This window comes from Mytilus edulis, chromosome 10 (genome assembly GCF_963676685.1).
Source record: "Mytilus edulis chromosome 10, xbMytEdul2.2, whole genome shotgun sequence".
In the NCBI taxonomy this organism is placed as follows: Eukaryota; Metazoa; Mollusca; class Bivalvia; order Mytilida; family Mytilidae; genus Mytilus; species Mytilus edulis.
In genome coordinates, this window is record NC_092353.1 from 10,856,879 (window position 1) to 10,871,894 (window position 15,016).

At 30.7% G+C, this 15,016-nt stretch overlaps 1 protein-coding gene across 1 annotated transcript in view; it reads right to left on the reverse strand.

The window, feature by feature from the left end:
- LOC139493394 (phosphatidylinositol phosphatase PTPRQ-like) overlaps positions 1–15,016 on the reverse strand; it is a 35,653-nt gene that overhangs the window by 15,847 nt on the left and 4,790 nt on the right. Inside the window, exons 3-9 of the mRNA XM_071281769.1 lie at positions 13,554–13,847; positions 12,853–13,089; positions 11,468–11,667; positions 10,751–10,937; positions 9,115–9,396; positions 7,776–8,075; positions 6,095–6,382 (exon numbers count right to left, since the gene is read on the reverse strand). Of these exons, the coding sequence (XP_071137870.1) occupies positions 6,095–6,382; positions 7,776–8,075; positions 9,115–9,396; positions 10,751–10,937; positions 11,468–11,667; positions 12,853–13,089; positions 13,554–13,847 (1,788 nt within the window). The remainder of the gene's footprint in view (positions 1–6,094; positions 6,383–7,775; positions 8,076–9,114; positions 9,397–10,750; positions 10,938–11,467; positions 11,668–12,852; positions 13,090–13,553; positions 13,848–15,016) is intronic.

Sequence of the window (15,016 nt, forward strand, 5' to 3'; positions counted from 1 at the left end):
TCAGTAACTGATAGTAATTATTTGTTGATGCATGTATCATTGTCATTTACATTAGTTTCTTTTGTTACAACATACTTGGACTTTTTAAAACTTATTTTTACTGTGTATATATACTGTGTGTTTGTTTATTCTATATTGGCTACAGGTACAGGGGAAGCGTTGAGATCTCACAAAACATGTCAATCCCCTACATGATAAAATTAAGTAAATGTTTTGACTAGTTTGTGATATCGAAAACCCTGGTGTAAAATTTTTTCAGTAATACATAAATTTCTCTCGTTAAAATCTAAAACATTGTTACATACACAAGCGAATCGTACAAGTTGATATATATAAACACCATAAGATGGTGACAAGGGAACCTCACCATCTAAAAATGGATAATTAACGATAGGAAATGAAAAATCATCTCTTTTATGATAAATTTTAGTATTAAACTTTCCGTTAGTGATATAGATATCAAGATCGAAAGATCCATTTTTACTGAACTAGTACACATTTTTATTTATGTAGGACCATTGGTGGATAGCTGAATTTATCTGCTCTTAATTCGGGTTGTGGTTGTTATGTTACTATTGTTAGAGGCCAATTCGGTTAATCCATATACATAATATATATTTATTGTAAGACTACATGGTATAGAACTGCACATATTATAAAACTTCAGTGTTCTATATATTTATATAAGGTCAATGAACTTCAAGCACGGGTAACTATTCATATCGTCACTCAATACACGTAAACATGGTAAACATTGACCGGATGATATAGCAATCTATAATCAAAAATCTAATTTGTTCATAATTCTTTAAAGTAATAAACTTTTTTCAAATAAATTCTGATCTTCCCTCATCTGATCACCAGCATGGCTAAAGGTATTACTTCCAAAGGTATTGTGAGGGGTGTGAGGTGACACGTCCATGTATTCAAGTGATTTCATGTCGGGCTTGCAAGTTCATGCATCGTTTCACCTCTGCAGGTATTGATCAGTGTACACGGCGGATAACTTATAACTTTTCATTTTGAACTATCAGATGTATAATATACAACTCTGTCTTACTTGTCATTACTAAACTCATACGCTTCTTTATAAATAACATTTCTGGTGTAAAGAATATTATTCATAAAAATATAAATAATACCCAAAAAATAAGATTTGATGAAATTAAAATCTATTTAAAGATTTTTTCCAATGGTGAATTTGGGAAAATGTAATATATACTCTTTGTCAATAGTAAAGGACAGATTGGAACATAACAGAAATATTGATTTAAAAAAATATACGCACTTGTCGACGATTCGTTTATACGACTGGGTAGAAAGTTACGGAACTATAGCGCAATTTAAAATATATACATGTATACATTGAACATAAGAAAAAAAACATATATTTTGAATAAATTGGGGTAAAAGTTTTGTAAATAGACTAGTCTACGTATGCCAACAGTATGTAATCATCGAATGTCGATAGACTATTGTATACCAGAAGAAGAAGAAGAAGAAGAAGAAGAAGAAGAAGAAGAAGAAGAAGAAGAAGAAAAAGAAGAAGAAGAAGAAGAAGAGAACAAATTTGATTTAAATACAGGTCGATGTATAATTTGCTTTGGTTCATCGAAGTTGTAGACATAGTAAAATCACAGATTTATATTTCAATAAGATTGTTCTCGAACAAAGGAAGGAATTCGTCATCACAATTGTTATATATGCCACTGGACGAACACTAATTATCCCCAAGGGATGTGAATATTTTGCTGGGAAACTATTGAGTATCAAAGTTTTAAATTAATTTCGGGATTTATTTTCTTTCTTGGTATTCAAGGAAAATATGACATTAAATTGGTTCTGTCTTTTAAACATCGTTCAAAAGATGTGTGTCTAAGGTGGACGCCACAAGAACCCTGTAATACTAGTATGAGAGTATATAGCATGTAAACATTCCTTCTCAATAATATGGTTGTATTGGAAATCTTTTCATACAGATTGACAACTCATGGTCCAATATGCATGTAATATTTGCCACATGACGCCCATAGTTCTTTCTACCATCATCATCTTATTCTTTGATATTGCTGTAAACATCGATGGTTCACACCCACACAAAATAGGAGTAATGTACCTTCAGAGTTTCTCCGTGGTATACACTTGTGAAAATTAATAAATAGACGAAATTTCTGTATTGAAATGAATCTACATCTTCAAATAACGATTTTGAGTAATCACCTTACAAACCAATATAAAAGTATGGCAAGATATGACCATGAAGGAATTTAGTTTTTGTCAGACGCAAGAACTCATCACTATCATAAACGTATACGTATATATGCATGCAGTTTCAAATATCAAGAACAAGCGGTCGCTGTCGATAGTCCGTTTTCTAACTGTTCAGAGTTGGACATGTCACTTGTTCATTCTTGGAAGCCTTCATATTCCCCGTCCAACGATGGGAACTCTTTCTGGTTGTGTTCACTATAAATGCTTGTATGGTAATTCTGTCGTTTATCTGTACAAGTGGTTGCATTTCCTCTCCTTTCCCAACAAACAAACTAACGAAACGCTACTAGTCTGCTTTCTCTAGAGCTCATCCTCAATGGCGCTTATACATTTTTGTACGTCAGGAAACTTACTATATACATGTATACTAATAATAATTGTTTCAAGAACAACGATGTATGGACGAACTATTTTAAATTCGTCAATATCAGTTATGCATGACTAAAATATAAGTTTTATTACAACTACTGTATTACTTATTTGGATTAATGACGGCTGTCATGTTCAACATTGCACAAATATTATCATAGAATTAAAAAAAAAAATGTACAAAAATCCTCAAAAAAAAAATAATGCCTTAGCTTAGATCATTGGTATTCTTTTCACAAAAAGTTCGTGTAAATGATTGTCAAATGAATTTAATTATGTAAGAATGAAATGTTAAAATGAAACTAAAAAAAAATCATGCATGTTGAATGTTGTATTTTTTTTCAATTAAAAACTTTAAAATTGCGATAGTTTTATGAGCATTAAACACAGCCAGATTTGAATACAAGTTAAGAAATTCCGGTAAAGTCAATGATATGAAACAGATGTGCAATGGTATATCAAATTGGGAAATATTGCATTTAGTTTTTATTAAAGATTAAAACTACTATTTTTTACTTCATATTTGAATCTTTACGCCAATTGCCGCTAAGAAAGTAATCCAAAATTGTTTCCTTTTATTTTTATACACTTTCGGAATTATGAATCTGAATTTTATTTTCAATTAATTTACACAATTTAATTATTGTATCTTTATTTTCATCGTGTATTAAATCTTAGTGTATTAAATACAGCATACTCTTTCTAATCCTTTCTGTTTATCCTTGCCAAATAACAACATTCATACCTGTGTACGTTTGAACTCACACCTGTGGCTAAATAGCTACAAGGTAAACGAATTGACCTCAAGCCGAGAAATATACATTGACCTTAACAAAATAATATACACACTCTGCTCACACATTAGTTGCATTGAAATGATTATCAAAACAATAACGGTAAATAGAACTGAAATATTTTCAGTTCAATATCAGTAAAAATGTTCAATAAATATTTTATGAAAAAAATCTCAACAATAATTAATGAAATTTATTCGAAAACATTTACTAGAGATAATTTTATAGGAGTTTAATTCAATCAATACAAAACGGTATATGCATATTCATTTTCGTTCATTCTAATATTGTGGTTAATAACTACGACCATTCGTCAGCTGTGCGCTTTTAATTACGTATATTGTCGATAAGCTATAAGAGTTAAACAGATTTTATTTTTTCCCAGAATTCAACAAATCGGGCTAAAACGTCACGACCCACTCGAGAATTCAACAAAAAAAGATACAAATACTTGATTTTCTCCGTTATTAGAAGGAATATGAATTTAAAACTTTGCAAATGTGTTTTTTTATGTTAAGATGAACATAATTAGATGATAAGTAAAAAATCGTGGAATTTCCCTTTAAGGCATTTTGAAGTTTTTTGTAGATCTTATCCTGCTGATCATAAGATAATCGTAAAACATTGCAAGAAAATGATCAAATCATCATTTAAAGGCAACAACTGCAATAACAACCCGATAGAAGATTTTAAACATTCGGCTTTTTTTGAAGACTTTTTCTTGCTTATTTTTGCTATTTAAGGATGTGTTCTTCTAACGTTTCAATCGTGTTTCAATCTAGGTCTTGAATTATTTCCAAAATATGTAGAAAAATATCAATGAATCTACAAAAAATATCAAACTTGATACTGTGATAAAAATTATGCAATTCCGATAAGTAGTTTTTAAGTAATGAAATTTTCAAAGTTTATTACCAATAACGTCAGTCTCATAACCCAAAATGTTTTGAAAAATTATTAAGGGGTACAAGAAATGATTTAACCAGAAGCATGTACATCATATATCAGTTTTTTTCTTTTCAAATTTTTATAATATTTTTTTGTCAATCATTTATAAAAAAGAAATTGAAATAAAATGCTTTTTGTTCTGAAAAAAGAAAAAATCCCAAATTTACTTACTTGACAGCATTGAAAATAAATAGATAAAATATATTTTTTTTTTTATATTAACACATACCTATTTTTTTTTAAAGTTTTTTCGGATTGGTCCATCAATTTTAATTCAAAATATGAAAAATTATAATTGTGAAACTGGTATTTTTCTTTCATGATAAAAGTCAAGAAAAAGGTAAAAAATTAATGAAGATTGGAAAATTATAAGAATTGGGTACTTTCAAATGGCCGTGGCAAATGAAGAGAAATCAATATCGCAAAAATTCAAATCGCATATGAGACTTACAAATAAATGTTGACAATAATAATTTCTGAATTTACAGTATATGTCAACTGAATTTTATCATTCTGAAAAGAATTTGTTGAGTGTAGAAGTTTATTAGTTAAGAATGATCAAATATGTCCATCTAGTATAATTTTCGAGATAAAAGGCAAAAATGGAAGAAAGAATCAGCGTTTTCTTCATACAGGAACTTATTAGGAAGAAAGATAAGAAGTTAGCGATATCCTTTAACTCTACTTTCCGCTATATAGATGGTGTCCTATCACTAAATAATTCAAAATTTGGTGACTATGTGGAATGCATCTATCCCATCGAACTAGAAATAAAGGATACGACAGATACAGTTAAGTCTGATTCATATCTTGACTAACATTTAGAAATTGACAATAAGGGTCGATTGAGAACAAAACTTTACGTCAAAAGAGATGATTTCAGCTTCCTAATTGTGAACTTTCCATTTCTAAGTAGCAACATTTCAGCAGCACCTGCATACGGGGTATATATCTCCCAATTGATACGATATTTCCGTGCTCGCATTTCCTATCATGATTATCTTGATAGAGTGTTGCTGCTCACAAGGAAGCTATTAAACCAAGAATTCTGAACGGTGAAGTTGAATTAATCCCTTCGTAAATTTTACGGACGCCGTCACAAGTTGTCTGACCGTTATGGAATAACCGTTTTTCACAAATGATATCGGATATGTTCTTTACGTCGTAACTACAATCCCCTTCCTTTTCATGAATATGACCTATCGAATTAGACTATTTCCCGATTCGTTTTCACATAAGCAACACAACGGTGCCACATGTGGAGCAGGATCTGCATACCCTTCAAGAGCACCTGGGATGACCCCTAGTTTTTAGTGAGGTTCGTGTTGCTTATTCTTTAGTTTTCTATGTTGTGTCATGTGTACTATTGTTTGTCTGGGTTTTTTTCCTTTTTAGCCATGGTGTTGTCAGTTTATTTTCGATTTATGAGTTTGAATGTCCCTCTTGTATCTTTCGTCCCTCTTCTTTAAAAAGGACAATAACTCATACAAGACGTCGTCTGACACTTTTTCTGTCAATTTGCATCATGTAGATCTTATCATTCTGAACATTTTTGCTCAAGTTAGATTTCGCGATCTTTAAAAGTTTTTGAGATAAAAGACGATTGTTGGAATTTATCTCTTAATCAATTTTAAACAATGTCTGCAAAAAAACCCACCAAGTTTAATACTTACAGAAAATTATATATCTTATATTTAATATAAAGCATTTACCTGCTGTATCCGTTTGCTCTAAGATAACTACAGGGGCAGTGTTTCCAAACTGATTATAAGCCGTGACAGATATAGTGTAAATTGTATATGGTAACAAGTTACTGATGTTTGTACATTCTGTTTCTGGTATTGCTCCAGATCTAGATATCATAATATATGGAGTATCTTCATCTAATGTCACATTGTAAAATACTCTATCACTGTTGATAAAACATGGCTTTTCCCAGCACACTGTCAATCTGTCGAATTTAGTATTCTCTGCTCTTACATTTCGAACATAATCAGGATCTTCAAAACGAATTTCAGAATGAGAACTGTTATATGAAATATATATACCAAAAATTACAAAATATTACAACACTAGACACTAAAATCTGAAGAACATCACTACTTGTATGCCTTTATTTGAAGTTGATTTTTTTCCAAAAAGATATGTTCATGCAAGCAATGTATAGTTAATTGACCAAACTGTTGCTTAACTGTACTAAAGAATGCAAACCTGAACTTGAAATAAAGTAACATTCAATGGTACTATAAATGAAACTTCATAAGCAAGTGTTGTGTTATGACCATCAATAAAAACAGCTTAACAAATAAAATTACCAATTTCTACTTCTAGCCATTTGCATGTAAAAGATGATGCTAATACACACACATACCCACACAGATCAAGGAAATACTGATAATGCTCACTTTCATCTCGCAGGGAAAATGTTAAATTATACGTTTAAGATAATAAAAACAATAAACAATACTTTAATGTTTGTCAAGAAGGTATAGATAGTTACCAGGATTATAACTTAGTACGCCAGACGCGCGTTTCGTCTACATAAGACTCATCAGTGACGCTCATATCAAAATATTTATAAAGCCAAACAAGTAAAAAGTTGAGGAGCATTGGGATCCAAAATTTCAAAAAGGTGTGCCAAATACGTCTAAGGTAATCTATGCCTGGGATAAGAAAATCCTTAGTTTTTCGACAATTTCAAGGTTTTGTATACAGGAAATTTATAAAAATGACCACATTATTGATATTCATGTCCACACCGAAATGTTGACTACTGGGCTGATAATACCCTCGGGGACGAAACGTCCACCAGCAGTGGTATCGACCCAGTGGTGTAAATAGTTATCAAAGGTACCAGGATTATAACTTACTACGCCAGACGCGCGTTTCGTCTACATAAGACTCATCAGTGACGCTCATATCAAAATATTTATAAAGCCAAACAAGTACAAATTTGAAGAGCATTGATGTTCCAAAATTTCAAGAATGTTGTGCCAAATACGGCTAAGGTAATCTATGCCTGGGATAAGAAAATCCTAAGTTTTTCGACAATTTTAAGGTGTTGTATACAGGAAATTTATAAAAATGACCACATTATTGATATTCATGTCAACACCGAAATGTTGACTACTGAGCTGGTGATACCCTCGGGGACGAAACGTCCACCAGCAGTGGCATCGACCCAGTGGTGTAAATAGTTATCAATGGTACCAGGATTATAATATAATAATAAAATATAAAACCTGATTGAATTCGCAATGTTCCTATAAATAGTCAGGAATATAACTGTCAATCATTAATTGCTAAAGTGATGCTTAACCAGTATAGATGGACATTGATTTTCAACTAACAAATACCGTACAATTGTTATTCAGTCGGTAAAACAGAACTTACAAGATTGGAGTGTAGTAACTTTGTGTTCATTGCTCCATTTACCAACAATATTTTCTACTGATTCCTGTACTTTGATAAAATAATACCAGTAGGGAAACAGTCCAGTAATTATACACGGACGCCATGGAAAACATTCCAACAAACTGGTAACATTTGTCTGGTCCCCTGTACATGAATGATCTAAACATGTGTAGGCTATATCGTAGCTGATTGGTGCTTCCCTACTGTCACATGGTACTTCAAACTCAAGTGTAATGGTTGTGTTGCTAGCAGTTATTTTACTTATTTTTGAACGGGATTCTGAAATGATAACGGCGTTAAGAAATTCCGACAAAAATTGATATAAATATTATGTGAATAATCGATTCTTCTTAAAACAAATCTTTTAAAATATCACCAAAACATAAACAGTAAACTTTTCTTTCTATAGTTGAGTCTAATGTAAAAAAAATACATGATTTAGTTGAAAACAAATAATGCAAAATAAACTGGTTTATTGGCAATTTGTACAATTTTCATCCGATCATACTGCCTGATTTTTGTTCAGAGTACAGATCTAGACATGACTTGATACTCGAAAGTATTAGGAAATGATAGAATGCATGAATGCAGCATCATCGCATGTTCATGTCAATCCACGACAATTTTACAGTGAAAGCCATAAGACGAAATTCATACAACAACGTTTGCTATGCAAACAGGTTGTTTTACTTTCAAAACCAATTTATTCTCAACCTCAAAAAACAATACTGTTCAGACAAATTGGTGATAAAACGAATAATGGCATTTTATCATTTTTATACTGATTACATCAGAAGAATATCTGCTTGCCCAAGCAAGCTTGTGTGATATTCCTGCTAATAAAGTTAAGACCAAAAACAGTAACGGCCATTATTCTATATTTGATGAAAGTTGGAAACTTCTTAGTGTATATTTTTTTTTATAAATTTGTTGATAATGGCAGATCGTTGGTAGATAGTATCTTTATTCATTACATGGTTAGGCTTAGAGCTTTTTAAAGCTTGCCATATCATGAAGACACTTGTATATATATATATATATATATATATATATATATATATATATATATATATATATATATATATATATATATATATATATATATATATATCATATGTTGCCCTCTAAATAGATTTTTGCTTTGCTGTGTTGTTAAGTGTTTCATTATAATATACCAACATATCTTTTTTTTTATAGTTAAATGTCCTTCAAAATCAAAAGTCCAAAAACTGTAAATACAACTATTCGCGTTATTTTTTTATATTTTTTATTTTTCTATATTAGTTCATTTGGCTTATTTATAAAAATCTTGTTTTACCGTAAACACTTGTGTTCTTTACTCCACACTTTTTAGGTCCAGCTCCAGCTGATGTTAGAGCTGACACACACACAAGGTGCTCTTTCCAACAGTCTAAATTCCTTAATATTACAGAAGTCATGCCTTCTACGAAGGTATATTTACATCCACTAATACCATTGCTACAATAACTAACATTGTATCCTGTTATAACACCATTGGTAACATTAGATGATGACCACGTGATACTCATGGTGGTCACATTCAGTACTGTAACGTCCAATGAAACGGGAGACTCTGGTTCTATAAAAAAACAAACCAAAAGTTATTCAAAATGAAATGAAAGTAATGCACAAGATATTTGTTTTACAAGACATCAAATACTAGTGTACTGACTGTGTGTCAGCATGTTTTGTTATTATGTAATTTGTGTGTCATTTGTTTTAACTGTTTTATTGTAGTATATTTATTTATAAACGTTCTATCAATTTATATGTGACGGTCACAGTCTACCCTACATTCATAATGTGATGTATCTTTTAGGATTTGAAATAGTAAAAGTAAAAGGCTTTTTTTTTAAGAAACTTTAAGTAAGTCAAACATAAAGGCACTTTCAAAGAAATTCTACAATGTTTTTGTTACAGTGACTTGACTGTTAGTGTTGCTCTCCACCAATTGCAACTCATTCAAAATTTTGACCAAATTGCAATTTGTTTTATAAAATCAAATTGTTCAACTGGTCAGAAATTTGAACCAATTGCCGTAGAAAACCACAGCCAAGTCATGTAAGTGCAAGGTGATAAAATAAAACATACTTACAATCCTATAAGACTTTAACTCCACTTTAATGATGTGACAAAATTAGTTTATCAGTTTGTATAGTTATATTATATTCATTTCCATGCTGAAGGGGAACTGCTATTAAATTGTCCAAACTAAGCTTTCATATAGTTTTTCTTTCTAAAAGTGTTCTATATTTATAAGAATCAGACATTATGTGAATTAAAACATTTCATATTCAGTAAAATATGTGTAAAATTGCAATATATGTTTGTAGGAAGTTTCCATGGGGGAGATAATAACTTTTCTTTCAAAAAGTCTTTATTCAAAAGAATAATATTTTAGGTTATCTCCCCTGAAAACTTATCAATAGCATATTGTTATTTCACACATATTTTACTGAATATATGATGTTTTATTTAAAATGATATCTGATTCTTATAAATATAGAATACTTTTAGAAAGAAAAACTATATGAAAGCTTAGTTTGGACAATTTTATAGCAATTCAAAATAAACAGTTCCTCTTCAGCATGGAAATGACTATATTATAACTATACAAACTGATAAACTAATTTTGTCACAACATCATTAAAGTGGAGTTAAAGTCTTATAGGATTATAAATATATTTTATTTTATCACCTTGCACTTTCACATTTTGACTGAACAATTTGTTCAATATTCTGACCAGTTGAACAGTTTGGTTTAATAAAACAAATTGCAATTTGGTCAAAATTTTGAATGAGTTGCAATTGGTGGAGAGCAACACTAACAGTCAAGTCACTGTAAAATAACTTCAATTTTTGGAATATGACAATGCAAATATTGAAAAATGCATTCTTTTAATTTTTTTAATTAAGTTATGAAATTATCTTACTATCTTCCAGTGTAATGACTGTTCTTCTGTCTGTAGTGTTGACACCAGCTTTATTAACAGCTGTGATACTGTAGTGGTATAAAATCCCTGGTTTTAATCTTCCGATTGATAAATGGAAATGTGAGTTGTTGTAGTAGATGTTGGCATTCCTATTATTGACCAGGCTAAAACTAGAGCACTGATACTTCTGGAAAACATTAAATTGATTGGTTTGGTGGTATTAAAAACAAACATTTTCATTGAACACTTTTAGCAGAATAAAAAAAAAGAAGCTAGAATTTACAGTCAAATATCTTTTTTGTTCTTTCAATAAACCACTGCGCCAGGAACACATGCTACACCAGTTACTTTTTCAAAGAATAAAGTTCAATAACTTCTCAACGACATACCAGAAATAAATTTAAAAAAATCAAGGGATATTAGGGTTAGGATAAGGATTAGGTTAGGGTTAATAGATAAATCAGTCACCAAAGTTTCATGAAAACTGCTCTAAGCACATTTAAAGATATTGTCTGAAAATCACCCCTTTTTATGAATGAAATCAAATAACTCAGAAACGTAAAATCTAAAATTAACAAAAATCGAAAGGGAGCTTATAATTATTCCTTTAGGTATTAACAATTCATAAAAGTTTCATGAAACTGCTCGAAGCTTTTGTGAGCGTTTGTCTGAAAACTGGAAAATCATAATATTTTTAAATCATTAAAAAGTAAATACCAAATTAGAAACATTTCTGCTGCATTTTGGTTCAGGTTGTATACAGGAAACAGTGAAATTTTCTATGGAAATATCTTTACTATCAAACAGGTGTACAGTGTAACCATGAATCCAACCATTACTTCTCATAGGCTCTCTCCATGTCAGGTTTAAATGGGTTCTTGTTGTAACATTACTAATTACTACAGGGTACTCTGGTACTGTAAATAGTTCATGACAAAAAAGTTAATAAAACAGGCTCATATTAATAAAAAAAGACATGTATTGCTATGTGTTTACCTTTCTACATTGGCTAGAAGTATAGGGTGAGGGTTGAGATCTCATAAACATGTTTAACCCCGCCGCAATTTTTCGCCTGTCCCAAGTCAGGAGCCTCTGGCCTTTGTTAGTCTTGTATGATTTTTAATTTAAGTTTCTTGTGTATAATTCGGAGTTAAGTATGACGTCCATTATCACTATACTAGTATACATATTTTTTAAGGGGCCAGCTGAAAGACACATACGGGTGCGGGAGTTTCTTACTAAATTGAAAACCCATTGGTGGCCTTCGGCTGTTGCCTGCTCTATGGTCGGGTTGTTATCGCTTTGACACATTCTCCATTTCCTTTCTCAATTTTATGTGTAATTAAAATAAAAAATATTTGTCTTTAACAATTAAAAATAACGTTTTTATCCTATTGTGTCGTGTTTTAATGTCTTCTGTAATGTCATGTATTGAAATTTATTCACAAAAACTATTTGATCTTATTCCCTATGTGCAGTATAATCAGTCCAGATGATTCCAAGCTGATGTATAGGTGAAGAAGGATACATATGCTTACTACAGCTAAACACATGCTTTATTTTTTAACACATTGCATATCATGACTGGACTACTTTCTACAGCAGTTTGTTAAAGTTTTTGATCAGATGAACAGTTTGGATTGATAAAACAAATTACAATTCAGTCAGAATTTTAGATTAACTGCTAAAAGAGGGACGAAAGATACCAAAGGGACAGTCAAACTCATAAATCTAAAACAAACTGACAACGCCATGGCAAAAAATGAAAAAGACAAACAGAAAAACAATACACATGACACAACATAGGTCGTAGGGGTGCTAAAGGTGGATAGCAAAACAGTCAAGTCACAGTAACAAAATGTACAAAGTTTTCTATACGTTGAACTGATATCTTTTTTCTGTTTTTTTTTGTGTTGTTTTAATGTTGCCAAAACAAGGTAGTAATGAATCCCATTGATTATGTTGATACATACGAATAGCTGTTGACTAAGTATCCCATTGTTTCGTTTTTATGGGTCTGAGATAAATGTATGAAGCAAAGAACTATTCATGTGATCAATCATGCAAAAACATTCCATAATGTAAAAATCAAAACGACTTACAAGTTTCATTCACATGAACAAAGTACTGCCGATATACTGTATAATTCCAATTCTTTACATTCAACACACAACAGTCTCCAGGAACAGTTCCATTCACAGTTAATGAAGGTTTGTTTGAAGAAACCATCTTTGTCCTTGAGATACAGGAAACATTTACATGGTATTTATCATTGAAGTTAACCCAGAAGATTGTAAACGACGATTCACCATAGATGACTTTGTAGTATGCGGGATCCACTGAAACAAGAAGGTACTCTAAGGATGGATCTAATAATTGTAGTCTCATATTTTAAAAGATTCTCATTAAAAAAAATATACAATGAAGGTTTATTGAATAATGCCCTTTATTTTGTTCTATGGTTGTGAATTAAAAAAATAAAATTTTACATATAATTATGCATAACAATTAATTGTTATTTTAATTCAAAAGTCATAAACTTTGTTGTTGGGAATATTTTTATTACAAAACCACAAAACTCTATCAAAATTGCTATTTTATCCCTCCTTAGACATTTATAACTTTGTCATGTGTGTACATTTATACACTATGATAATGTTAGTAAACTCAGAGAGAACATACGAAACTGTCATGCAATTATTTTTTTATAATGATAAATTGCTATGCGTGAAATTAATTTTTAAAAGATGGTTCTACGCCTTTTCTTAACTACTTCTGATTCGATTTATATGACAATACTTACACGGTGTCTGAGTACACACATTGGTAAAAGATCGAGAATTATGACTTGATTCTGAGAAAGAAACAGTATAAACATCAATGTTATAACAACTCTGCGGTACCAGTCCTGAAATCTCTGTCTCTGTTTGTGTGACACCAAAAGACCTGCTCACTGTCATGGACAATAGTCTTGCATTGTTTTCATAATCAATTCTAAAACTATCAAAATATCCATCAACAGGATATTCAATCAACAGGGGTATGGAAGTTATCGTAGTATTCCCAATACGTGTGCCTAAACCAGGTGCTCTTGGCTCTGAAAAAAATGCGGTAATGATTTTGACATGTTTCAAAAACATATTTAATTATTCTCATTGAATTTGATCAAAATGTAGAAAAAAGTAAATATATCTGTAGGCAGGTCCCACTTTATTTTGAATTATAAAATTATTATTGATATCCTTTTAAAGTTCGTATAGTGAATTGGTGTGAGTACGTGAAAATCTACTGGCTTCTGAGAAAAAAAATGAATTGAGAAATTAAAATATAATAATACTTATATGCATATAAATGATGGGCTGTTAAAAAACCATACTAGATTGAAAGCAGTCTGTTTTCATTCCTATTTTACCATGAAGGACAAATTGATTACCCTGTACATGTTTTATTTTAACTGTTTCATTGTTTTATGATTGACTTTTAATAGGATAGTCAAATGGCTTTTAATCAGAAAAATAACACTGTTACAAAATTCAATTCCAATTGAGTATAAAAAGAGCTAGAAATTAGCCACTTTGGAATCTTACATGTTTTAATCCGACAAAAAAATTCGTATCGAAACTAGATTGGAAGGGATCTACACAGTGATTTTGATGAAAATTAAATAATAAGTATATATAACATATATAACTTATTTTAACCGTTTGAAAACATAAGGACCTTGCACATTTAAGGGATAAATTAATACATAATTATAATCTGAATTAACTTTTTTACAAAGTAAATGATAATTTCATATCATGCTACTTCATGTTAAATTCCAGATTTTGATTGGCTAATACGAGGGATATGCTTTACTCTAGTCCATTGCTCAGTGGGAAACAATGATTTAACTGTTATCTCCCATGCAGAACAATCACAAATCGATAAAATAAAGGACAATGAATTGAATTTACATCCATAATTAAATGAAAATGTTCAAGTTCTACATTTTGGGCGCAAAATAATTCAATAGATTGTCAAAATATGAATTACATCTTGCTTCCATTTTTGTTGTTTTTCTAACAACTGTAACGTGTCCATGTTGTCATAGTAAAGTACTTTCCATTTGTTTAAACTTAAAATAAAAGACAATAAAGATAAACCATTTAGTATAATAGATTAAATAACACATAGCAGAGAGGGTGATAGAGCAGATTAGTACCCTCCGAACAGACCTTGTCATCCTAGGAGTTGCTCTAATTGACAATAATTTTTAAAGGGTGC